General features: G+C 37.7%; 1 protein-coding gene across 1 annotated transcript in view; it reads left to right on the top strand.

Annotated features, from left to right (window-relative positions):
• Nucleotides 1–25,540, top strand: part of ANO3 (anoctamin 3) — a 293,456-nt gene that overhangs the window by 246,498 nt on the left and 21,418 nt on the right. The window contains exons 15-20 of the mRNA XM_046685171.1: nt 5,982–6,064; nt 6,456–6,596; nt 7,146–7,310; nt 14,955–14,991; nt 19,042–19,153; nt 19,927–19,984. Of these exons, the coding sequence (XP_046541127.1) occupies nt 5,982–6,064; nt 6,456–6,596; nt 7,146–7,310; nt 14,955–14,991; nt 19,042–19,153; nt 19,927–19,984 (596 nt within the window). The remainder of the gene's footprint in view (nt 1–5,981; nt 6,065–6,455; nt 6,597–7,145; nt 7,311–14,954; nt 14,992–19,041; nt 19,154–19,926; nt 19,985–25,540) is intronic.

Raw genomic sequence — 25,540 nt, 5'->3', positions numbered from 1 at the left:
TGACCTCTTCTCCCTGCCCTCCCATAACCACCCCCCCACCAAAGTATAGTAAAGTAGTTTCCAAAACTTTTTAAGTAATAATTATTTTTCCAAATAAAATTGAACTTGATTGCTCAATGTATAAAAAAGATCAAGAAGGGGCTTCTCTAGTGAGGGACCTCTTTCTTCGCATGTCTTCAGTGAAATTCCATGCAACATAATTTGAACAAGAGCACTTGACCAGGAGTTAGAGTCACAATCACTGGTTTCTGTTCAGTAATTCAGTTTAACAGCCATTTATTGAGCATTTTCTGTGTGCCAAGCACTAAAAATGCTAGGGAAAAAGGCACTCAAGAAACTTACCTTCAGGTATAGAAGAAAGCAGGTACAGGTGCAAGTGTAATGCCGTGTAATAAAGTATCGAGAGGCATTGGCAGATTTCTGGACAAGTCTGTGATACATGTCAACCACTCTGGGCCTTGTTTTCTGTAAATTTAAAATAAATGACTTGAACAAACTACACATAAAATCTAACCTCTTTTACATGCATGGCTCTTGATTTTATTACTCTGTGCCATAGACTTAGGTCACAAAGAAAAGCCATTGGAAATGCACATGAGGAAACGGGAGTACAAGGACTAGATGCAGCATGTGCCTCGTGGACGTGTTTTTAAGGTTGAGAAGAGTACGTCATTATAATCAGAGAGGCGGGAGTAAAAAGATAGATACAATGTGTGGTTGCTAAGGAACAGAATTATGTGGTATCTTCTTTGGCCTTTCCTCAATACTCCTTCTACCTCCATGACTCATGTGAAACCCCACTTCTGCTGATAACAAAATGCCCTTCTCCACTGGAGGCCTCTTATCCTCGAACTCCATGCCCAACCTGGGTTCACAGAACCAAGGGGAAGAGTTGATAAACTTTCCATCTAGGATGGTAAAAGGAAGGTAGGCAGTGCTTGCTTCTTGTACAACGTATACTTTGTAGAAAGTGAAAGCGCTCCGTAATCCACTTCCCACAGACAATTAGTGTTGACACTTTAGTGTATATTCTTTTGGGCATTATGTATCTATAGCTGTAATATATCTAATTTACCTAGGCACACACACATATATCCATATTCTATTTATCTACATCTGCATCTGTATTGACACTTCATTCTTCGTAAGTGAATCGGCTTTCACGTTATACACTTTCTTTTTTAAAGCATTTCCATTTTAACATGAAGTAAGTTTAATATGCTCCCTCTCCTCTTCACCATCCCATGAACTCTGTCACCATGCTCCTTCTTGGCCATTTTCTTTGCCCTTAGGACAGAGTCCCCTCCTTTGAACCCCAGGCTCTTGATTCCTGCTACTCCTTCTGTATCCATCTCTACCATCTCCAGTATACTTCTTTCTTGATGACTTTCACAACTTGCTCTCAGATTTCCATTTCCACCTATTAGCATCTCCATTCTCAAGTCTATCCATTAACATGTCATTTTATTATATTTAATGCATTGTAGGATGGTAGAAAGAGTGTGAATTTTTGAGTTAGAATGATTTAGGTTCCAACCAGCTGTGTGACTTCAGCAAGTCACTTAACCTCTCAAAATCCCAAATTCCTAATCTGTAAAATTTAGAGTAATGATGATAGCCAATTTATGGCACATTACATATATACCTGGTATATGTAGTTGTCATTCAAATTTTTAACAACTGAGAATGACTGTGATAGAGGTTAGAAGTAATGTGTCTAAAGTGATTATTAAAATACTTTATAAATTGTTAGAAATCAAAACAAAATGACAGCCATTATTTCTGACAGCTCAACCTCAGCATTCTGATATTGAGGTTCTGCTGCCTCAATAACCATGACTTTAATTTCCATTCTGCTTCTCTCATAAGCACAATTGCTTTTCCTCTAGGACATTGTTCTCCATCTTGCTTGCACATGGGAAGTCTGTGGAGGCTCTGGAAACACACTGTTCCTGGGGTTTTGTCTCCAGAGATGTTGATTAGTCTGAGACGTAGCCTGTGTATTGGGATTTTTTAAAGCTGTAAGATGTTAAGCTGTATAAATCCCCTTTGATGTGGGCTCGGCAAGGCGAGGAGTTGAAAGAAAGATGTCTTGGACACTTAAGGTCTGGTGGTAGTGCTCCTTTATTCAGAGAACAGCATGGGGACAGGACCATGGGCAGAGAAGAGCTGCAATGTGTTGAGGGTTAGGGCTAAATTTATAAGGCGTGGGTAGGTGAGTTATTTTTTACTAGACAAAGGAAAGATAATGTAAAAAGTTATTAAAATGGTATCAGTGTAGGTGGAATCTGGTTACTGTGTGGTCGTATAGCTTTAGATATGATTCAGGTCATATAGATTGGCATGTAGGGCAGGACGCCTTGGGCTTCTCTCCCTGGGACAGCCTAGATCCACATCACCCTTGATTCAGTTCTCTAGCTCTTCCACCCTTCCTACATTTGCATCCTCGCTAAAACCTGTCTGTGATTAATGTTCCTGTATTCTTTGAATCTGCTGCTTGCTTCAGAGACCATCTTATCCAGCCAGGATCCCAGAGTTAATTATGCATGCCAAACTTTTCACCATCAACTATAGTAAAATTACTAATGTTTGCTTACCATTTTCATCATTTATAAGGTACTTTTTTCAAAGTCACTGATTTATGGAGCTCTTCACAGATTTCTGTATCTTCTTGAAATTCCCATACTCAGCATTCAGTTCCGAACTAGATGCTAGCTCAACCCCTTTTCTCATCCTCTGCTATCAAGAACTGGGTTAAATTCACAGAGCTCTTCTGGAAGAACAACGGCACTGAATTGAGTGAACTTTTTGCCCACCATCTCACATTTCCATCACTTAGAACCTACTCATTTGTCCAGGGGGCAAAATGGGAGCCAGTGGGACAGATCCTGCTGACTTAGGGCAGCATAGTGGTTTATTTTGTTAGGTATTGTTGAAATTTGAGTGTGTTTAGATGGACTGAGCACTTTCTAGGTTAGGGTAGGCCTCAGCTTTTCCTACTATATTCTACGAGGCCACACACATTTAGCTACCTGAGGACCTCGAGGTCACTTCAGCTGAGTGCTTCTGCATCACTCTTTTTCTCAGGTCTTGGCATAAATAAATACCCTTTCTCCTGTCCAAGGTTATTTAATCTAGTTGTGTCAGGGAATTGTGCCTGCCTTTTTATTGCTCAGCCTACTCTTCAGATTCAGTCTAATTGCCTCTGTTTGTAATCTGGGTTTGCAGCTGCCCTGAAACTGGCTGTGGAAGGGGATACGATCCTCCCAGCCCCCTAATTCCTTCCCAGGCTCCCACTGCAAGCTCGAGCCTCCTGCTGCAAACCTGTGCAGGTCTAAGGGGTGGTCAGAGATCAAGTCAAATAATATTTTTAATCATATAGTATTTAAAAAAATATTTATTTTATAAGATTTGGTTTTTGAGGTATAATTTACATACAGTGAAATCCACAGATCCTAAGTATATGTTGACCACTTGTGAAAACTACGTAAACTTGAATAACCACCGTTCCTATTAAAATACATAATATTTTCATCACCTCAAAAAATTCCCTCATGCCCTCTGCCAGTCACCCCACCCCCAGAAGCAACCGCTGGTTTAATTTTCAGTTAGCTATTTTATTATTAGTTGTATTTTTATTAAGTTATTAGGGATTAGTAAATGGCAATTTCCTTCTTTCCTCGACATTTGACATACTGATAAATTACTCTGTATGCCCTGTTTCTAATTAAAATTTTTGGAAGTGAGACTATGGATTCACTTCAGAGTTTAAATAAATAATCTGTGAATAAGATGAATATATCTCAAGCTGAGAATGGATTTTTACCACAAAGGCTAGTTTAATATTAAAATTTAAAGTACACACTCTGGGGCCGGCCGGTGGTGCAGCGGTTAAGTGCATACGTTCCGCTTTGGCAGCCCAGGGTTTGCTGGTTCGGATTCTGGGTGCAGGCATGGCACCACTTGGCAAGCCATGCTGTGGTAGGCGTCCCACATATAAAGTCGAGGAAGATGGGCATGGATGTTAGCTCAGGTCCAGTCTTGCTCAGAAAAAAAGAGGATTGGCAGATGTTAGCTCAGGGCTGATCTTCCTTGGAAAAACAATAAAATTAAAAAAAAATAAAGTACACACTCTGCTTTCTGAGAAAGATCCATATGTCTCCAGTAATGCTGTTGCCTTCAACCTACAGTCACACCAAATGCAGTTTTCAGGGTCACAGACCAAGATGAGCTTTATTTATTAGATTTTCTGGGAGATATTTCTAGCCCAAGTATATGCTGGAAAGATGAATTGAGAAGAAAGTATGCGACACATTTAAACTTTAAACGTTGACTAAGACCAATGATAATGAGCAATTTGTTGCACATTCTCTGTGTCCTATGCTACATTAAAGATGTTAAGTCCCAGGCTTGTAATCACTTTCTTACTTAACACAGTAGGGTTTTTTCCTTCAGTTTTCCTTTTATAAGGAACTATTTCTCTGTGTCTCCTTCAATTTACTCCTCCATATCCCATTTCCCTCTTAAGTTCCAGGTCTCCCTGTTGGTGACAATGATTGTGGCCAACTAGTTTAAAAGAAGATCAGTATTTGGAAAATCTCACTTGTCTTGCCATCCATGGAGTTTGGTTGTATAGCTTCTTTGAGACATACCTACTCTTTGAAAACTACAGAGAATCAGTAGATGGTAGTACTTATAGTATGCCTGAAAAAACAATTAAGAACCTGAGGACTGCATCTGCCAGTCAATGTGAGTGGAGAATAACTAGCAAGAGTTTCAGTCCTGGCTCTGCCATTTTGGACACAGTTACCACCTTTGTTTCCAAAGTTAGGGGATGATAATACCTGCCATATCTACTTGTAAGCATTATGAAAGTGACAATGAAAATTAAATCCTATGTGAGAAAGCACTTTGTAAATTCCAAAGTGTGATAAAATGTAAGATAATGTAATTATGAACACTGTATTTTTTTCTAACCAATACCAGTGCTGATTTTTAATTGTAAAGAAAATAGACAACAAAACATCAGAATCATCTTCCCCTGACATTGTTTTGCATTGACTTCAAGAGGAGAAGGAAGGCAGGTTGGAGAAGACGACCTCACTCCTTTGCCCTATCAAGTGCTTATGATTTTTTTCAAAAAACATTGTTTCTATGCTTGTACTGTAATTCATTATAACTCTTATTACACTGTAAGTTAACTTTAAATGACTATCTCCCCCTACTAGGTACGGAGATACCTGAGGTTAGAGTACCTTGCCCAAAATCAGTGAATAGCAGATAGATAGATGGATGGTTGGATGGGTGAATGATACCACAAATTTTTAAGAATGCATGTGTGAACTCTTAGTTATGTCCACAAAATCTAAAATACTGTGAGGTGAAGTCCACTTAACCAGAAAGAAAACAATCTCTGTTTACACAGAAAATCTAGATAATGTTTCAGTCATTTCTGTACTTTTTCCATTGAGTCTCTTCCAGTCCATGCTGAGTCCATGTACAAAGAGTGTCTTCTGTGGTCTCTCTTTCCTTCTCCTTCCACCATGATAACTTTGCTCTTTTCCTCTCTCGCCTACCCCATCCTTGTCTGCGTCCTTGAGGAGTAGCATCTGGTCTTTACTGTCATTCCTGGAGAAGGCTTATTTAGGTCTTTTTGATAATTTTAAATAAGCACGTACAACTCAAGAGGGGCAGTAAATATTTAGTTCACTAATATTGATTGACCTTCTCTTGTAGTGTCACTTTGATGGTCATGCTAACAAATCTCTCCTTATTTAGCCCAAGGAAAGAACTCACTCCCCTCCAGGAGTGCACACTGAAATGGAGAGGAGAGTGATGGAAAAATAAAATTCCAATTGTATGAATTTAATTAATTTTAATAATTTAATAATATGAAATGCATCGGTCCAAAGGAAAAAAAATGAAAGAATGTGATGTGGTTGAGTAAAGAATTGTAATCATAATAATATTACTATTTATAGCCACAGTCTTCCTGGAGTTTTGGAAAAGGAGAAGAAGTACACTGACCTACACGTGGGACCTGATCGAGTGGGAAGAAGAGGAGGTAAGATCTTAGGAAACCAGGAGATAAGGAAGCTGGGATAGCACATGATGCAGAAAATTATTCACTGCCCTTAATGTCCAAGCTGGAAGCTGCTAAACACCATTAGATTTTCCCTTGATGTTTTTTACTAATAAGATTTCTTACTTTATGAAGATCAGTGATCAGTGATGAAGTAAGTTTTTCAAAGCACTTCTATGTTGTTTCTTTAAATTACATTAGTGGAAAATTGTACTAATTAAAATATAGTTTAGGGTTTATTTGGAAAATAATTTGCATCTTATTTTTAGAAAGTTGCTTCTTTGCCAAAATTTGATATAAAAGTAGGCCAAATTGGAGGATTTTTTTTAAGTTTATGACTTTGATGTTTAGGTAACATTAGTTTTTCTCATAGGAAACAGTTCGTCCCCAGTTTGAAGCAAAGTATTACAAGATGGAGAGGGTGAATCCCATCAGTGGAAAACCTGAGCCACATCAGCCTTTCTCAGACAAAGTCACGCGTCTTCTTGTTTCTATGTCAGGAATATTCTTCATGGTAAAGTATAGCCCTCGATATCAGAATGTTGTGGGATTCCAGGTTTAGAAGGAAGTTCTTGGATACCAACTCATTTTGTGACCCTCAAGATGCAAGAAACCATAACATGATCAATACCTTCATAACACATGCTATTAAATGAAATGATAGTCACAGCAGGGCCCGGAGTAATTACAAAGGGAGTTTCTGCAGATCCTTAAAAAAAAACACTTTTTGGGAGAAACAAAGATGATCTAAAATAAAATGGAAATTATGTGAGTTGCCCTGATGAATTAAATATCCTGTCTTAAAACCAAGCATTCCATTCATTGCATTTGAAAGTGGAAATTTGAGCAAAATTTGCATTTTAAGTTATCACCCCAAAACAATCTTACACTATTTATTTTGACTCTAACTTACTTAGTTCCTTAAAGGAGAAAAAAAATATATGTATTCTTTCTTGGAAAAGTAAATCCTTTAGCTCTGAGGGCAATGTGTTGGATCTTTGGTTTTGCCTCTGTTTTGTCAATGATGCGAAATCCGTCTTCTCCTCTGGTCCCCACACGGTAGATCTCTCTGGTGATCACGGCAGTGTTCGCAGTCGTGGTTTATCGCCTAGTTGTCATGGAGCGGTTTGCATCGTTCAAGTGGAATTTTATCAAACAACACTGGCAGTTTGCAACATCTGCTGCTGCTGTCTGTATCAATTTTGTCATCATTATGCTACTGAATCTGGTAAGTGTTTATACTTTTCAATAGGTGAAAACTGGGGGTATAGGGGAGAAGTCTGTGTTTTCTTTATACTTGAATGGTATTTAGAGGAAGCCAATATAAGACCCAACCACATTCCTAGCAAAACAACTGAGTTTAGCAGAAAATATTTCATCCATGTGGTTTAGATGATGGATTTCTAAAATTAAAATTTCTATATGTAGGTGTTGATTTATAATCAGAAAAAAATAACTTTTACTTTTAAAATTTTCTACTGTGATATAAAATTTAGAACAAATTAGGAATGGAATGTACTTTATTTTAACTTTATATATGAGTCACCATAAAACCACAGCCACCTCGCTAGCAACTTTGGGTCATTTTTTAAAATTTCTCTTTCACCAAGTAAAGAAAAGTTTTATCAGTGGCAGAGCAACATCCCAGCATGCATGCACATGCGCGCACACACATATACACACACACACAGAGTTCCTTCTGTTCTCCTTTGTCCCCTCTCCTCTGCCCCTGGGAAAACTGCCTTGGTTTGTATTGCCGGGTCCTCAGCTTGGTGTCCTGATGAAAAGCGGTGGACTCTGGACACGGGCAAGATATGCTGCTGGACCTGTGTGATCCTGGCCACTCCATTTAACTTCATTGAACTTTCATTTCTTTTTTTTTTTTTTTTTTTTAAAGATTTTATTTTTCCTTTTTCTCCCCAAAGCCCCCCGGTACATAGTTGTGTATTCTTCGTTGTGGGTCCTTCTGGTTGTGGTATGTGGGACGCTGCCTCAGCGTGGTTTGATGAGCAGTGCCATGTCCGCGCCCAGGATTCGAACCAACGAAGCACTGGGCCGCCTGCAGCGTAGCGCGCGAACTTAACCACTCGGCCACGGGGCCAGCCCTTGAACTTTCATTTCTTTATCTTTTAAACGAGGGTAGTAAAAGAGATACATAGGGGTATTGAAAAATGAAATGAGATCTGCGTCTACTCCATAGACGATGTTTGACAGATGTTAGCTTTTTTCCTATTTGCTTCTCTTCAATATTTTAAAATTTTCTTTCTTTCTATAACTCTATCTATACTCCTATTCCCGTTCTTGTAAAATATCAACATCTTCTTTATTTTTCCAATTTTTCTCATCTTTAAACAATAGAGTTTGATTATTTATTTCTCTTCAGTCCAAGATGTAGAAATGCTGATCATCTTTTCTCTGGTCTTTCTAAATTCTTCAGACCACGTCTGCATTTATTTATATTTTTTTCACTCATTTTTCTTTAAACGTTATCTATTACCCATTCATAAATTTTTAAATACTCAGAGTTGGCTGTGGAGGGAAAGAGAACCACATATAAGTTTCTGTATTATGTCTTTTTATCAAACATGTGCCTAAAATATAAGAAAATTTGAAATGTTTAATTAGTTCATGCAGAAATCATACCACTATGCTAATTTTCAGTAGTCTTATTTCTCTTTAGTGTTTTTTTTATTTTTTTCTTTTTAAAGTCTATTATTTTTATCTTTTTAGCTTTGAATTATAAAATCAATACACTGTTATTGTCAAAAGTATACTGGAGCTGGCCCTGTGCCATAGTGGTTAAGTTCCCACGCTCAACTTTGGTGGCCCAGGGTTCTGGGTTCGGATGCCAGGCACAGACCTACATACCAGTCATCAAACCATGCTGTGGAGGCATCCTAAATACAAAATAGAAGGCTATTGGCACGGATGAGAGCTCAGGGCCAATCTTCCTCACACACACAAAGAAAGTATTAACAGTATGAAAACATTAAATATATTAAGTAAAAGTTATTTTTCTCAACACAAAGTGCCACTCATCTCCCTTCTTACCATAAACTAATTGTACCCATTGGAGGTAATCAATGTTAATGGTTTCATGTCTATTTATTCTCCTCCATCAATTATTATTGCCTTAGAAAAGAGTACCCTCTGTTCCTGTGTTTGTTTGGCGATTTGTTCCAAAGACCTAGTGATCTTCAAAAATATCTTGAGTGAATTAATGAACTGGCCTAATATTTTTGAAGAGGGAAAATATTTCACAGACAAGTTAAATGAAGAAGCCAAGTGCAGTTAATTAATTTTTGCTTGGGAAGGCAAGCATGACAGCTCTGAGAACAGAACTTCCAGGTCCAGGGTTCAGACCCAGGTTCCTACCCAGCGGAATAGCTATCTTTTCAGTAAAGCTGAAGACCTCGTCATGGTCAGAACCTGCATTTGAATAAAATAGTAGCTTTTGCCTTCAAATAGTTTCCTTACAAAAGAGTTCTTTCTGTTATCATTGATATGCAAAATTTGGAGTTTCCATTGGTGTACCAGACCAGTTTTATATTATTCCAGTTGCTTCCTAATCGCCCATCCCTTAAACTCCGACTCTCTGCTCACTCCAGTCCCTGTCCTCACTTGCCCTTCCCTGGAGTCACAGCTGGCCTCCGTACATGCAGGCCTCTCTCTCAAGGTTCAGACACAACTTGTTCTCACTAAGTTTATGTCTTTGATGAGGCTTAATATATTCTTTCTTCCAAAGTACTGCATTGCACAGATAAAGGATAAACTGGCTAGAGTGAATCTCTAGTTGTAGAGATAAGACCTCTGTAGGTGGGTGAGGATAGCATTATTATCATCACAGAAACAATCTTTTGAGATCCTCAAACCCCGCTAGTTCTGCTTAAGTACAAGAACGCACGTTAGCCGCCTAGTGCTATAAAACAAGCGTCCACAGTTCCTGGGAGAAGACAGGACTGACTTCTTTCTAAATGTTTATTTCTACTTGTTGGGCATTTTGGCATAGAGATTCAGGGGTTGTTGGAAGTGGAATATACCATAAAACTTCTCTTTTGCCCTTGCAACTAGCTTAGGAGACGATTTTAAAGTGAGTTTAGCATAAAGGAAGTGAACTCTGCAGCCACTCAACAAATGTGAAAAGAATGCTGTATCCCTCAGATTCCATCAGAGTAAAACAGTAATGCCCTTGTGAATTTACGCATCTCCTTCCTACTCAGGAGATTAAGGCACTTAGAATATTAAACAGCCCTTCTGATCCACCTGACCACACAGGATTAATTTAAAGGCCTAATCAAATAAGGATAGATCAAAACCATTAATATCAAAATCATGCCTTCAGAAAGATTCACCTTGAAAACCAAATGCTACCTCTTATTTTTGGACCAACACTAAATATACAGGTAATGAAAATGTGCTTTTTGTTTCCTAGTAGCTTGACTTGAGGATCCCTGTGCTACCATTTCCCCCAAATGAGGAACTTGTCCTCAGTCAAAATATTCTGTTAATCTAATATGCTTGTCAGCTATCATATGCATGAAATTATGAAATGTATGCATGGCAAAATAGTGGAAATCAGTCAAACAATTTTTTTAACCTGGAATTTTTAATGCTTAATGTATGCAATCAGAAACCTTAAGTCATTCCTCCTGCATTTCTTCAGTCTCCTTCGTATCAGTGACTGTTGTGAATTGTGCTTCTGTAACATTTCTCTTATCCATTCCCTGCTCACCATCCTCACTTCTACGTATTCAGTTTGGCTACTTGTCATTTCTATCTAGGACTATTACAGCAGTCTTCTAACTGTCTTCCTGTCTCTATTTTTCAACTCTTCCCATCTCCCTTGCATACTGCTGTTGGAAGAATCTTTTTTTTTTTTTTTTGAGGATGATTAGCCCTGAGCTAACATCTGTGCCCATCTTCCTCTAATTTATATGTGGGACACCTGGAACAGCATGACTTGATAAGCGGTGTGTAGGTCCCTGCCTGGGATTTGAACCAGCGAACCCCGGGCCATGGAAGTGAAGCGCATGAACTTCACCACTATGCCACCAGGCTGGCCCTGGAAGAATCTTTTTCAATTGCAAATTTGATCATTTTATTTTGTACTTGAAACTGCTTAATGGGTTCCCATTGCCTCTGATATAAATTTTAAACTCATTAGATGGCACAAGAGGCCCTCCATTATTTAAAGCCAGTTTTCCTTTCTCTTCATGTCTAAGGTTGTGTCTTTCTCCCTCCTATTGACACTCTGCACTCAAGCCTAAGAACCACCTGTGCTTGCTCCCAGGCATTCTGCTATTTCACGTCCCTGTCTCTTGGTTCACAGTGCTTCCTCTTTTTATTTTGTCTCCTTGGAGACTATCTCTTCATCTTTGAAAATTCCAGTTAAGGCTCACTTTCTCCATAAAGTTTGATCTCAATCGCATATCTGGAATTGAATAATCTCCTCTTTGTGTTTATTCCTCTTGTAAGGTGCTTGGACACGCCTCTTCTCCATCCTCATCAGATTCTCCTGCTGGAATTAAGCAATCCCTCTTGGGAATACTCTTCTGTTACAGCTTGGGATTTGCCTTTTCTCCCACCATCAGGGCATAAGCTCCTTATGAGCAGAGGCTGCAGCTTCCTCATTTTTCTATCTCCAGGTCTTTGCCTAATCCCTAAAAGACATTTAGAATATATTCTTTGAATAAATTTTAAATATTTCATTCTTCAAATATTGTAGCATCTAGAATATTACTTGTGCTTAAAAGTGTTTTTGTTTTTGGAATCATATCTTCAGTATCTTTCAAGTTTGCAGCACTTGTTATTTTAATTCACACTAATAATCAAAGAATATACATTCTCTATGCTTTCAAAACAGGTGACTCATGGCATCCCTAAATAAATATTCAATTTGGGACAAAAATATGGGCCAGGACAATAAAATTTGATTACAAGTCCGTTTTACAAATCATGAAAGTAATTGAAGAGTGTTTTTTGCTCTCATTATGCTTCAAGTCACCTGGAGGACTTTTGGAAAACTACACACCCCGAGTCCCATTCAGAATCTTCTTTGTGGGGCTAGGAAATTTGTGTTCAAAACAAAATATTCAAAAGTACTCTGCAAGTTATTCTGACCCAGTCAGTCCTTACAATAGTATTAGGAAATCACTGATTTTAAAAGGAATCCAGGGTAATGTTGATAAACAGACAAGATCAGGAACCACATCTTCCAAAGATAAATTGCAAATAATTTAACAGTAATTAAGACTTCAGTTTATTATTATTATTATTATTTGTGTGTGTGTGTGTGAGGAAGATTAGCCCTGAGCTAACATCTGTTGCCAATCCTTCTCTTTTTGCTTGAGGAAGTTTGTTGCTGAGCTAACATCTATGCTAATCTTCCTCTGTTACATGTGGGACACCGCCACAGCATGGCCTGATGAGTGGTGCTGGATTCACGCCCTGCTTCCAAACCTGTGAACCCTGGGCTGCCAAAGTGGAAGCACAAACTTAACCACTGCACCACTGGGCTGGTTCCTCAGTTTATTATTTTTAACGTCCTTTCACCAGGCATAAAGCTAAAAACCACGAAGGCAGAATTTGAAACCAGGAGTTGCTCTTTGCCAATTCCATCCTTTTCCTTCTATATTTTGCTGCCTGTCAAAATGCTATGCTATTTAAAGCTGCCATAAATAGCATGATTACTATCATAAAAGGAAATATTTCCAAAAATGTTTTAATGAAAATAAATAATGTGCAATTATTTCAAAAATGCACATTCTTGTCACTTGGCAATCAAACCTTAATTAACTTAAGGATAGGTTAGAGTGGCATCACAGCTGTCTGGTCTCATGATTAATGTGTAATTTTAAAGAAAAAATAGAAGATCACAGCAGAAGTACTCTTATAGTTTGAAATATCTAGGATTAGGCCAATTAAAGCATTTCAGCATTGTCAATAACAGAATGAACTCCTGCTAGCATCCTCCCTCTCATTTTAAAATTCATGTACCACATATGGAGTACACTACAACCAAAAAAAAAGCCCAAGATACATTGGGCTAACATAAATACTCCATGTTGGTCCTTATTCTTCCACATGATACACTTCCATCTCTAGAGTCCAGGGCATACATTCCAATGTTTCTGTCATGGGCCTGATCAGTGGAGAACTCAAAACGTACCTATCTTTCCCTAACACCTGGTTACCACTGGTTACCAATTCTAATGTAAATAGATTATTATGAATAGGGTAGACTAAAGGGTTGGACCACACATCTGTTCTGTAAAATGGAGATCATAAGACCTATTTGATAAAATTGTTGTAAAAACTAACTGCAATAATCATATATGTAAAGCACTGCTGGGCACCAGCCAGATGCTCTAAGTGGCAGTTACTTCAATAAAACTTGCCTTTGCTCTCGTGAGGGCACTCAGCTCAGTGCCCCAGGCACAGGACTGCTTGAGTACTGTTTGTTGGTTGATAAGTCCATCTTATTGTACTCCTTGGAGACCCTTCCATGATTGTCTTGCTTGATAAGTGGGGCGTGGAAAAGAACATGTTACTGTCGGGACAACCTTGGTGCTCATAAATTCAAGTTAATCTTGTCCAAAAATTTTAAAATGACAACTTGTGTGAATAGCTTTAAAAAAATCCTTTAGAGGTAGAATAAGCCTATTTCACTCCATATAATCTTTGTCTCCAGATAACACTTTAGATTTTAGGGAGGGGCAGGTTTGAATCATGGCTGAGATGAATAATCACAATAGTTCTATTGAAAGAAGGCAAGGAAGGGAAACAACTTTTAAATTTTGCATGCCAATGGGCATAATTATTGGAATTTATAAGTTACAGGATAATTTGTTGAATTATGGAGTTACTTAGGCATATTTGCGTGCACACACATATATGCCCACATACACATATCAGCCTTCTGTCTGTAGCCAATATGCGTTCCCAACTATATTTACTTGGAATATTGTGAAATATGTTTTCTTTCCTTGAATCCATATGAATGATGGGCAGAGTATGTTGGGTCAGGGAGAAGGTGGCAGAACATGAAAAATGCTACAAAAATCTATTGGCATGTGACTGACTTACAGCTTCAACAGATTTGATTTATCAATCTTGTTTTAAATAACTACCGAACACATTTTGTTCTTTGGGAATTCAAATTTGCACACTATTTCTGTCATAGTTTGGAAAATTTGTAATCAACAGTAAAGAATTCAAACTTTCACTTAGCCTTCCAGTGTAGTAAAATGCACATACATGGGACTGGCCCAGTGGCATAGTGGTTAAGTTGGCACACTCCACTTCATTGACCCAGGGTTCACGGGGTCAGATCCTGGGTGTGGACGGCTCATCAAGACACACTGTGGCGGTGTCCCACATATAAAATGGAGGAAGATTGACACAGATGTGAGTTCAGTGACAATCGTCCTCAAGCAAAAAAAGAAAGATTGGCAGTAGATATTAGCTTAGAGCCAATCTTCCTCACCAACAAAAAAGAAAAAGTGCGCGCAATTTGATGACCAAATCCCAGGTCACCCATTAACTAGTTGAGCAACTTTTGTGTTTTTTTAAGTCTCATTTCCTTGATTTAGAAAATGGAAATAAAGATAGCTACCAGAAAAGACTTCTTACTATAGAAATCAAGTATGTCTCTATGATATATACACATACATACAGCATATTTGTATTACATGCATTTTGCATGTGTGTGTTTATGTAAAGCACTGCCTACTAAGTTTTGAAATATACCTCTACTTAATTTAAAATATAGCCATTTTGTTCAATATACTTTAGATGTTTCTTTGAATAATCTGAATAACAACCTTTTCTGAAAGAAAAGAATACATTCACTATTTGTTCTCTCTTGTTACAGGCTTATGAAAAAATTGCTTACTTTCTCACTAATTTAGGTAAGTCCATTTTTCTTACTTTACTCCTTAGTAAGAAAATAATGTATGGGCATATCAGTCTGTAGCCGCTTTATGGACTTTAGCATTTTTAATATCAACTTCGGTTATATAATTGTCAATAAAAATGAAAGAGGTGGCATAGGAAGTTGGACTATACTGCATAACTAGAGAGAGGCGATGCAAGTGCTTACAAAATCTCCTTGCTAGAAATTAGCATGCCTAGTCCTCCCCGTTTGGGAGTGTTTCTTTTCCCCTACCTTTTCACTTCTTTGGGTTCCCCCCCAAATATTTATTTTTATCAAAATATTATACCACATGTATACAACTTAAAAGGCAAAATAGTATTAAGAGATTTATAATGAAGACCAGCCTTTGCCGTGTTACCCATTCTTATTTTCTATATCCCAAAGGAACTACTTTTTAACAATTTTACCAATTTCTTCTATTTCCTACCCTATTTCTAAATAACGTGCTTCCACTGCCATTCCTGGGTTTCCAGCTTCAGGAAGCTATTGCCCTCCCACTGTGACAGACGGAACTCAGGTCTGGCTGTTCCCTGCAGTGCCCTGTCCCGCACACTTCCCCACCCACCACCTGTTGACACAAACCCGTATTTCCCCTCCCTCCAAAGTAGTTGTATCAGCATTTTTAGCCAAATTAATAATTAGTGTTCACATCATTGTGTCTGTGTAACTATTTTCATATCTAAGGCATGATGTGTACTACGACTGTTTCCTTGTACAACTTTTATTTTTTGACGACGCTAATAATAGCAATTTTTGCTTAATTTTCTACATACTTTCCTTAATGTATCCCAACTCTAAATTCTTTCTAAATACCTTCAAAAACATCAAGTATCCTGCTGATTCTATTTTCTCCTTTGTATCACCCTCCCTGATCCACCGTCTCCTCCACTCTCCGTGGTCGCCCTCCAGCTTGTGCCCAGTGGCATCCACACTTCTGTCACCTGCACCGCAGGAACTCCTTTCACCTTTTTTTTCCTCAGCTGAACACTATTTTTCCTTCTTTTGCTACCTGGAAATTAAATTTCTTGAGACTTTCTATGTCAGAAGATGTCTTTTTTCTCTCCTCATACTTGATTTGGGTCCCCAGTTTGGGGAACAAATTTTTATTACAGAGCTGTTTGAGCAGTGATCTTTTACTGTTTGAGAACTCACTCGATCTCAGGCACTGTGCTAAACACTCACTTCTCATTCATTATTGTGTTTTATTGTCACCACAATTCTGTGACAGTAGGATCCCTATTTTATGGATAAGAAAACCAAGATAAGTTAAATAAATAGAATTTAAACTCAAATGTGACAGATTCCACTTAACTATTGTGGAGTAACTATATGCCTTCACTATGACATATCACTTCCCCTGTGATGTGTTTACAAGTACAAGTAGTAACAGAAGGGATCCTGTGTAGAGGAAGAGCTAATCCACCCTCTGGAGCCGAGTGGTCATATCCCCCGGGGATTATGTGACTATGAGCTGGTCTTCTCTCTCGAGTCTTTCTCCTCCTCCTTTTTTTTTGAGGCTCAGTTTCCTCATTGATAAAATGAGAATGATAATAATTCCTATTTCACCATTGTTGTGGGTTGGCTGCCTGACACATGGCAAGTGCTCAATAAATGGGAATGGTCTGTTTCATCGTTCTTTAAAGCCTCTGAGCTCCAGTGTCTTCAGCTGGTCGTGAAGCACTTGAACTAGATTGTCTCAAAGCTCTCTTCTAGCTCTGATTCCTTGTATTCATTTGCTTTTAAAGTACTTTATACCCAGGATGGAAGCAAATCTAAGGAAGTGATTTGGGGAACCATAATTAATAGTAAGAAACTGAACACCTATTGTGCTAATACCAAATACCAAAGGAATACCAAAGTTTGCACTTGATATTTAATTTTTCCATCTATAACTCATGGCATAGTGCCTGGGGATTCATAATTATTAAGTAATGATGAATGGACTATATTAATTAAATTAATAAAAATATTGATATTGTTTAAAATAATATAATATCATTGTGTGTGCATATATAAGTAGATATATAATATAAATGTGGCATTATATTCTATATCATTTTGGCTGTGTAAATTTATGCTTCAAATTAGAAATCAGGCTTTACTTCTGAGAAGAGGTCACACTGTTTTATTTAAAGGACTTTTTTAATGTTATGTTTCTCGATTTATTTTTCAGACAAATATTTTATTTTCAAAAACCACAAAAAAATTCAAAGTTTCAATTCTATCACATTTGCTTTTTTATATGAGAAGAAATATATAATATTTGATCTACGGTGTGTTTTTTTTTTCAGTTTGGTTTTATGGTTGTTGAAAATTAGATCAGAATGGTTGTTAGTTGTTACAAATAATGTGTTATCTATAGTGATGAACTGTGGTTTATCTATAATATGAATTATGTATAAAAATGAACTAGATTTCAAGAAACAAGCCAACAGATGAAAAGAGTTTTGATTTTGTCAAACAGAGGTCAATTCAGGAATAAGAGCATTTATATCAAGAAAGTAGCAATGATAAAATCCAATGTCACCATAATAATATTAGGAAAAGTAAAATTTAATGTATATTTGAGGAGGAAAGAGGGATACTTCATACTGGTAAATAATCTACCAGGTCAATATAATAGTTACAATTTCTATAAATCTTTTCAGAAACTTTCAAAAAATAGGAAGCAAAAAAATGATAGAAATACAAAAATAAATCAACAAATCCACACTCAAAATATAAACTAGGATATAGCGTATTTAAATATCATAAGTAACAAGCTTCTTTTAAAATATATATAACTGATATACTCAACAGAAAAATAAGTATTATTTTCAAACACTTGATGCATAGACAAAAGTTATTCATGTAATTTGGCCACAAATGAAATTGCAGCTTTTTGCCCCAAAGCAGAAATCACACAGGACACATTTGTGGATCGTGCTGTAATAAAATTAGAAATGGAGAACTGAAAACAATCTACACACCAGGGAATTTTTAAAAATCCACATTCTCATTTGTAAATAAGGTTTGTGCTAAATTGACAAACTATTTAGAAGGAAACAACAGTGAAAACACGTCCTATCAGAACCTGTGGAGAAATGTCAGCTCTCCTGAGGGCTCTCACTGGTGCCCACCAACCATCGCTCTTGTGACTCCTATTTCTGGCTTCTACCTGCTTTGAGCTTGGACTTCCCCAGGACCTGTTCCCTCTATATTTTCATGCGTGCGTTTTGGCCTACCTTTTCCTTAAGTTAGATCCCATTTTCTACCTCTCTTGAATTCTTCAATTATCTTAGAATATACATTAGAGGTGCATGTATATTTTCTATGATTTATTTGAACTTTGGGTGGGAGCAGAGGCTGCAGTACATGCTGCCATCTTCATCCAATCTCTCTCATCATTTTAGTTTGTTTGATTTTGGTTGTTTTGTTTTAAGAGTCATAGAACCATAAGATGTGAGAGTTGACTGGGTTCTTGAAATCACTTTGTCTAAATTCCTCATTTCATAGATGATGAAAGTGATTGCAAAAAATGTAAAGAGACTTACCTGAGATTACCAACAAATTAGGTATATGATTGAGATTAACAACTCAGCTTTTCTGACTGATGTAGCCCTCTTTTCTCTTTACCATTCCACTTCAGTCTGCACATAAAATATTCATTCTTCAAAGAACTCTGTCACCAGTTTACGTTCTATATTGGGCATAGCCAGTTTGAGTGAAGGACTGTTCCAATATTTATGGTTCCCTCCAAACGACAATAGCAGAGAGAATCCTGAAAATCTTTATATATTAATAACTGGCATCATATTTTTGTGGCTGTGGGAAAAATCTAAAGATGATCTCATGGATGCTTTCATCAGCTCTGTGCAGGATGTTGTCATTCGCGTTTTATAGACACAGACACTAGAACTCAGACAGTGCCTCATGAAACTAGTAACTGACTGAGCGAGGACGTGAACCTGGGGCTTCTGATTCTGTATCCATATTTCTTGTCATTCACCTCATCTGTGTAAATACGCCCTGTGTGTCTTTTTAGAATATCCTCGAACGGAATCTGAATGGGAAAATAGCTTTGCTCTGAAGATGTTCCTCTTCCAGTTTGTCAATTTAAACAGTTCTATCTTCTATATCGCTTTCTTTTTGGGGAGGTAAGTCAAATTGATGCACCTTATCTTTGCACAGTGAAAAACACTGTCAACAGTTCCATTGCCAGTTTGTTAAAAGAGGTGGCAAATTCTTGTCCCCTGCCTTGGCAAACTGTGCTAATTAGCATTCACATGCCTTTTCAATCAAAAGACTTTTCAGTACCGTGCTTTGAGCCACCACTACCAAGTAAAGTTGACATAAAAAATAAAACCATATTTGGGTTTGATTGTGACTATCCAGTCACCAGTAATGGTTTTGTTAGATAAAAAAATAACTTTTGTGCAACCCTACGTTACAGTTACTTGGTGTGGAAATTTTTACTTATCATGTTAATGTTTTTTTTCCTATCTTTGCTACAAAATATGAAAAAGAAGCATATTAAACTACTGGTTCTGATTTGCCATATGTTTAACAGTCCAGCCATTGCCATGGAAACATACTGAAGCTAGAAACATTTTAAACTAAATAATTCAGCACATTATACTAATATTCATTAACTAGGTCAACAAGACGTTAAAACTCTACAGATGAAAGTGGGAAATTTCATTCGGTTGGTTTGTCTGTACTTTCCCAACTCATTAGTACTGAATCACGCGTCACTTTTTCCTTGTGAAGTCAGGTACTTTGATGTATAAGGATGGCCTAAGTCGATGATTTGGGACAAGTTGCACCAGTGAACATTTATGTCTACCCACACACGTACTTGTTGTGATGCTTTAGTAGATGTTTCAGTCAACCCCACATAAATGCTAATGAATTAAATGGCTTTTTACAGATTCGTAGGCCACCCAGGACATTACAATAAACTTTTTAACCGGTGGAGACTGGAGGAAGTAAGTAACCTTGTGAGGGTGGGTGTGGGGATGTGCATGGACACTGGCCAATGGCTGTGGGAGGGAGAGGGCGAGAAAGACAGAGAGAGAAAGTGAACAGGGAACTTCAGGCATGCTGAAGACACGTGTTTGGTAGAGGAGAGTTCCTATGGGTTCAGAAATGAAGGAACTACATCTTTCTAAAAAAGGAGGTGAACTTAAAGGTTAAACCTCAAGGTCCTGGCCTCAGATCTCTTTAATTCTCTATCAAATTCATTTCTTCCATTCAGAAATTTAGGGCCAGGAATTTTCCTCTTTTGGGGAATTATTATTATCTAGTTCATGAGTTTTCAAATTTTAAAATATGTTTTCTTTTAAGCAGGGAAACTTTAGTCCAAAAGAAATATTGCTTGAAAGACCAATCTATAAATATGTAGATATATCTTCCAAATCTCCTATGTCTTCATTGATCTATAAGACATACATCACAGAAACAAAATGTCTAGGAGTAGAAACATCGCAGGGTAGGCATTTGCATAGCTTCAGTGAGACTGACAAATTGTCCTTCAAAATACTAGCCCCTACCTATAGTGTATGAGCTTGCTTCCTCAGACTTTTGCCAAGAGAAGCATTTTAATTTTTGTGAATAGAATAATCAAAAGGATATCTTCTTTTTTAAAAAAATTATTTTATTGAGGTCATATTAGCTTACAGCATTGTGTAAATTTCAGGTGTACGTTATTATATATCAGTTTCTGTATAGACTCCACGTGTTCACCACCAATAGTCTGGTTTTCGTCTGTCACCATACATATTTTCCCCTTTACCCCTTTCGCCCTCCCCCCACCCTCTTCCTATGCAGTAACCACCAATCTATTCTCCTTATCTATATGTTTGTTTGTTTGTTTATATTCTGCATATGCACGAAATCATATGCTATTTGTCTTTTTCTGACATTTCACTTAGCATAGTGCTGTCAGGGTCCATCCATGTTGTCACAAATGGCACAGTTTTGTCTTTTTGTAGCTGAGAAGTATTCCATTGTATATGTATACCACATCTTCTTTATCCATTCATCGTTGATGGGCACAGATCAAAATGTTGCTTCCACATTTTGGCTATTGTAAATAATGCTTCGGTGAACATAGGGGTACATATATCTTTTTGAATTATTGATTTCATGTTCTTTGGACAAATAACCAGTAGTGGAATAGCTGGATCATATGGCATTTCTATTTTTAATTTTTTGAGAAACTTCCATACTGTTTTCCATAGTGGCTGCACCAGTTTACATTCCCACCAGCAGTGTATGAGGGTTGCCTTTTCTCCACACCCTCTCCAACACTTGTTATTTCTTAGAAAGGATATCTTCTTTTGATTTAAATTCCTTTAATTTTGAGTCAGATGGAGAATATTTTTCATATGTTTGTTGGACATTTTGTATTTCTGTGCATCTATGTGTGTACTATTCCTGTTCATTTTCATTAAACTGGTTTTTTCTGCCCTAAATTTATAAATAAAATGAGGCTCTAATCTTTCCAACTTGCTACAGATATGTTTCCCATTTTCCTTTTCTTATTTTCTTTTATTTATTTATTTATTTGTTTGTTTATTTATTTTGAGGAAGATTAGCGCTGAGCTAACATCTGCTGCCAATCCTCCTCTTTTTGCTGAGGAAGACTGGCCCTGAGCTAACGTCCGTGCCCATCTTCCTCTACTTTATATGTGGGACGCTTACCACAGCATGGCCTGCCACGCAGTGTCATGTCTGCACCCGGGATCTGAACCAGTGAACCCTGGGCCACCAAAGCGGAACATGTGAACTTAACCACTGCACCACCAGGCTGGCCCCCCATTTTCTTGAATATCTTTTAACTTTGATGCATTTCTTATAAAACTGTATAGCATTTTCTAATCAAAATTTCACTGATGTTAATGGCTTTGGGGATTTGTATCATGCCAAAAATGTGTTCTCCATTCTGGAAATAAAAAAAATCTCACACTTCTGTTTTTCACTAATGTTATTCTTTTAAATATTGATATTTTTGGCCCATTGGGAGTTTTTTGTTGTTGTTTTAAAGAGTAATCAAGATTTTTGCCTCAATTGGCAGCCACACATTTAATAAATAATATCTTTTTTCACTCAGCAAAATGAGATTCCAAGATTTATCCCATTTTATATCTTGAAATCATGTCTATTTCTGGACGCTGTTCAGTCTCGTTGGTTAGATTGTTTATTTCTTCTCCAGTTCAAAATTGTTTTAATTATTCTAATGTAAAATCCAGTTTAATAAAAGGTAGCATTCGTAGGAGACCTTAATTTAGAGAGAGGCTAGGGAAAGATTTCCCGAGAAAACTGAGGATAGAGGTATTCCTACTCTCTGTCTAAAAAGTCCCCAAAACTCAGGGGGAGCCCTCATTGATGTTGTCTCCCCAGAGTCTTCTAGAAATTGCTTGGGATGCATGGACAAAGCCTCAAGCTTTATAAGAACTTATGCTTTATATTGCAGAAAACTGGGCTCAACTGCTAACCTTGCTGCTTATTAATTCTTTGTCCCCAATTTAACCTCTCTGAAAAGCCGTCTCCTCATCTGTAAACTGGCAATAGAAATACTGGGTTACAAAGATGTTGATAGATGAGGGAAAATCTGCATTACATAATTAGCACACCCCCTGGGCTGGGTAGGCACTCTATAAATTGTAGCTGATATTATCTATGCTCTGTCTCGAAGCTACCTGAGTATTATTCTATTGGCCAGAGACAGACTAAGGCCTTTCATAATCCCAGGCCTCTGAGAAGTCCCCAAATCAAACATGCAGTTTTCTTTCATAGCCCAAAAGTGTAACTATGTTTGCTAAAAGGCCTTTCATCTACCCAATTTGAGACCCAAGCCTTCCTTTTTTTCCAGGAGTGTTCAACTGGAGTGAGCAAGTGTAGGGTGGGGCACAGAGTGGTTACAGGCAGGTAGATGTGCATACTAATGCCATTTTAGGAACTGCTGCCACCAATAATTTTGTTTAATTGGATGTGCTTACTCTTAGTTGTGAAATTATTGGAAGTCGTGATTCCCCTTTGAAAGTCACAGGGAAAGAATTATAATACTGGTGTCAGGAAAAATGTTTCATAACCATCCTAGACATTTTCCACAATATATATGACATAGGTAGTGGCCATATGTTCCAAAAAAGTATTACTTATGTTGAAAAAAAGTCATTGAAATGAAAAATGTGGGTTTGTGATAGATGCTAGAAACCCTAGAAGTGTAGATATAAAAAGGGTACATAATGGAAGATAAGAACTGACACTCTGAATTCAAATTACAACAAGCATTTATTGACACAGGCTCTCTTCCAGGCTCTGCTGGGTAATATGGGGTGTACAAATGAGGAAGTCTCTTTCCTTTCTTTGATTGGTGTTAGTAGTCTTGAAGAAAAGGACATAACCGTGACGTGTAACAAATATCTGTCTTTGGAGTCTGACAGTCTACACCCTAACCTGCCCAACTCAAACGCTTGATCTCAGTATCCCTAAGTCTCAGCTTTCTCTTTTGTCAATTGTGGTAAGAATAGCTATCTCAGTAGTGTTGGTGATAGGAGGATTAAATTGGATCATGCATGTAAAACCCTTGGTACAAATAATGGTAACCATTATAAAGAAAGGAAAAATTGTCACAATTTTATTTAGAATATTTGTGACTGACGATCCTGGACTTTCCTCATGCTGTGCTATATAATATCTCACATAAATATTTTATGTAAATCTTATATACAAAGAATAATATCTAATATTTAATGAGTACTTACTATATGTCAACACATTCCATCAATCGTTTCTGTGTTCTTTGTGCATTTAATCCTCACAAAAATTCTATTCTTTTTTTTTTGCTGAGGAAGATTCACCCTGAGCTAACATCTGTTGCCAATCATCCTCTTTTTGCTTGAGGAAGTTTTGCTCTGAGCTAACATCTGTGCCAGTCTTCCTCTATTTTGTATGTGGCTCGCCACCACAGCATGGCTGCCAATGAGTGATGTAGGTCCGTGTCCAGGAAACGAACCCGGTCCACTGAAGGGGAGTGCACCAAACTTAACCACTAGCCCCACAAAACTGTAGTCTTACACTCATTTTACAGATGAGGAAACAGAAGCTTGGAGAAGTTATATAATTTGTCTACAATTATAGAAACATGTTTATAAATTGATTAAGTCATCAATTTGATGTCAATTTGATTCAGGCAGTTAGCTTCAGAGTCTATGCTATGAACACGGTGCTTTCCAGCCACCTTTGTGTAGCACATGGGTGCAATCCAGAACATAATGGAAATTGATTTTGTTAAGAGATCCCTGAATGATTGCTGGCTCACATGTAAATTGGGTTTAGAGTAAACACACAAAAGTGGATGAAGTGAAAGGAACATGCGTATTGGAGTCTGATAATCCTATCTGCCCCTTAGCTTCATCTTTTACAAAATGGAGATACCAACACACATCTCACTAGGTTCTCATGAAGAACAAATGAGAACAATATGTGAAGGCACCCAGACTTGAGTTGTCCGTGGTTATATGATTTTGAGTGTGCAACTGGAATGACAGCCTGGGTCTCCTCCACGCTCATTCATGCCCTATCACTCATTCTAAGTATGGACTCTGTTTGCCAAATGAATTTTAGAGGGTTGAAGTGCTGAATTTATCTCACAGGAATCATTATGTGAAGGGGACAGACCCACTGAAACTGCTGGATTCTTTTCTCTGCTGTATTAATCACAAAGTCATCAAGGGTCAATTTCAACAAAATTATAAATGACCCATCATCCAGCCTCCCTACTTTGTCCTACCATTGTGCAAAGTGATGCCACCACATGGTTCTGTGATGATGTTCTTTCTCCATTCCCATGTAATAATATGCTTTGCTAAGCCAGCCCTTCCAGGCAACAAATGCATTTGGTAAATAGAGCTCATCGTAGCGTCATGTAGAAGAGCAGTGGATCTGGGTGCTGGAGACCCAGGTATTCATTCCGCACCGCGAGTCAGCACTGCATGATCCTGGCCAGTTAATTTGCCTCTTTGAGTCTCTCTACAAAAATGAAGAGTTTCAGTTTGCAGCTGATGTACGATCTGCTTCTGTAGCTTTGTAATTATTCTGCCTCAGACATTCTACCAAACCCATTTATCATATATATGTGGCAATGTTCAGGGGGTCCTAAATTCATCCTAGAAAGAAAGGGCATGCTTTGATGGGAGAATTGAGACTTCACATTGCAAAAAGCACCACTGCAAACTCCTCTCTGCCTCAGATTAGAGAGTTTTAAGTTACTGAGCTGGAACTGGAAAAGCAGGCTCTTTGTGTCCTAATTATTTGTTCCCTTTGAAGTCCCACTGGTCCCAATTTGATAGAAATAGAAACTGGATCAAAGCTATAGAGACTGTCATCCTTATGAGCAGGACATGAACCCATTTCCAAAGAAACAGACCCACACTTTCCTACCCAAATGTCTTCTATAATGCAAAATTTTCAAGCAAACCCCATCGATTACAATTTTCATTTTAATCACATTTTTGTATGTGTATATTTCTGATGCT

The sequence above is a fragment of the Equus quagga genome, chromosome 14, assembly GCF_021613505.1.
Source record: "Equus quagga isolate Etosha38 chromosome 14, UCLA_HA_Equagga_1.0, whole genome shotgun sequence".
NCBI lineage: Eukaryota > Metazoa > Chordata > Mammalia > Perissodactyla > Equidae > Equus > Equus quagga.
This window is presented reverse-complemented; position numbering and strand designations above follow the sequence as displayed.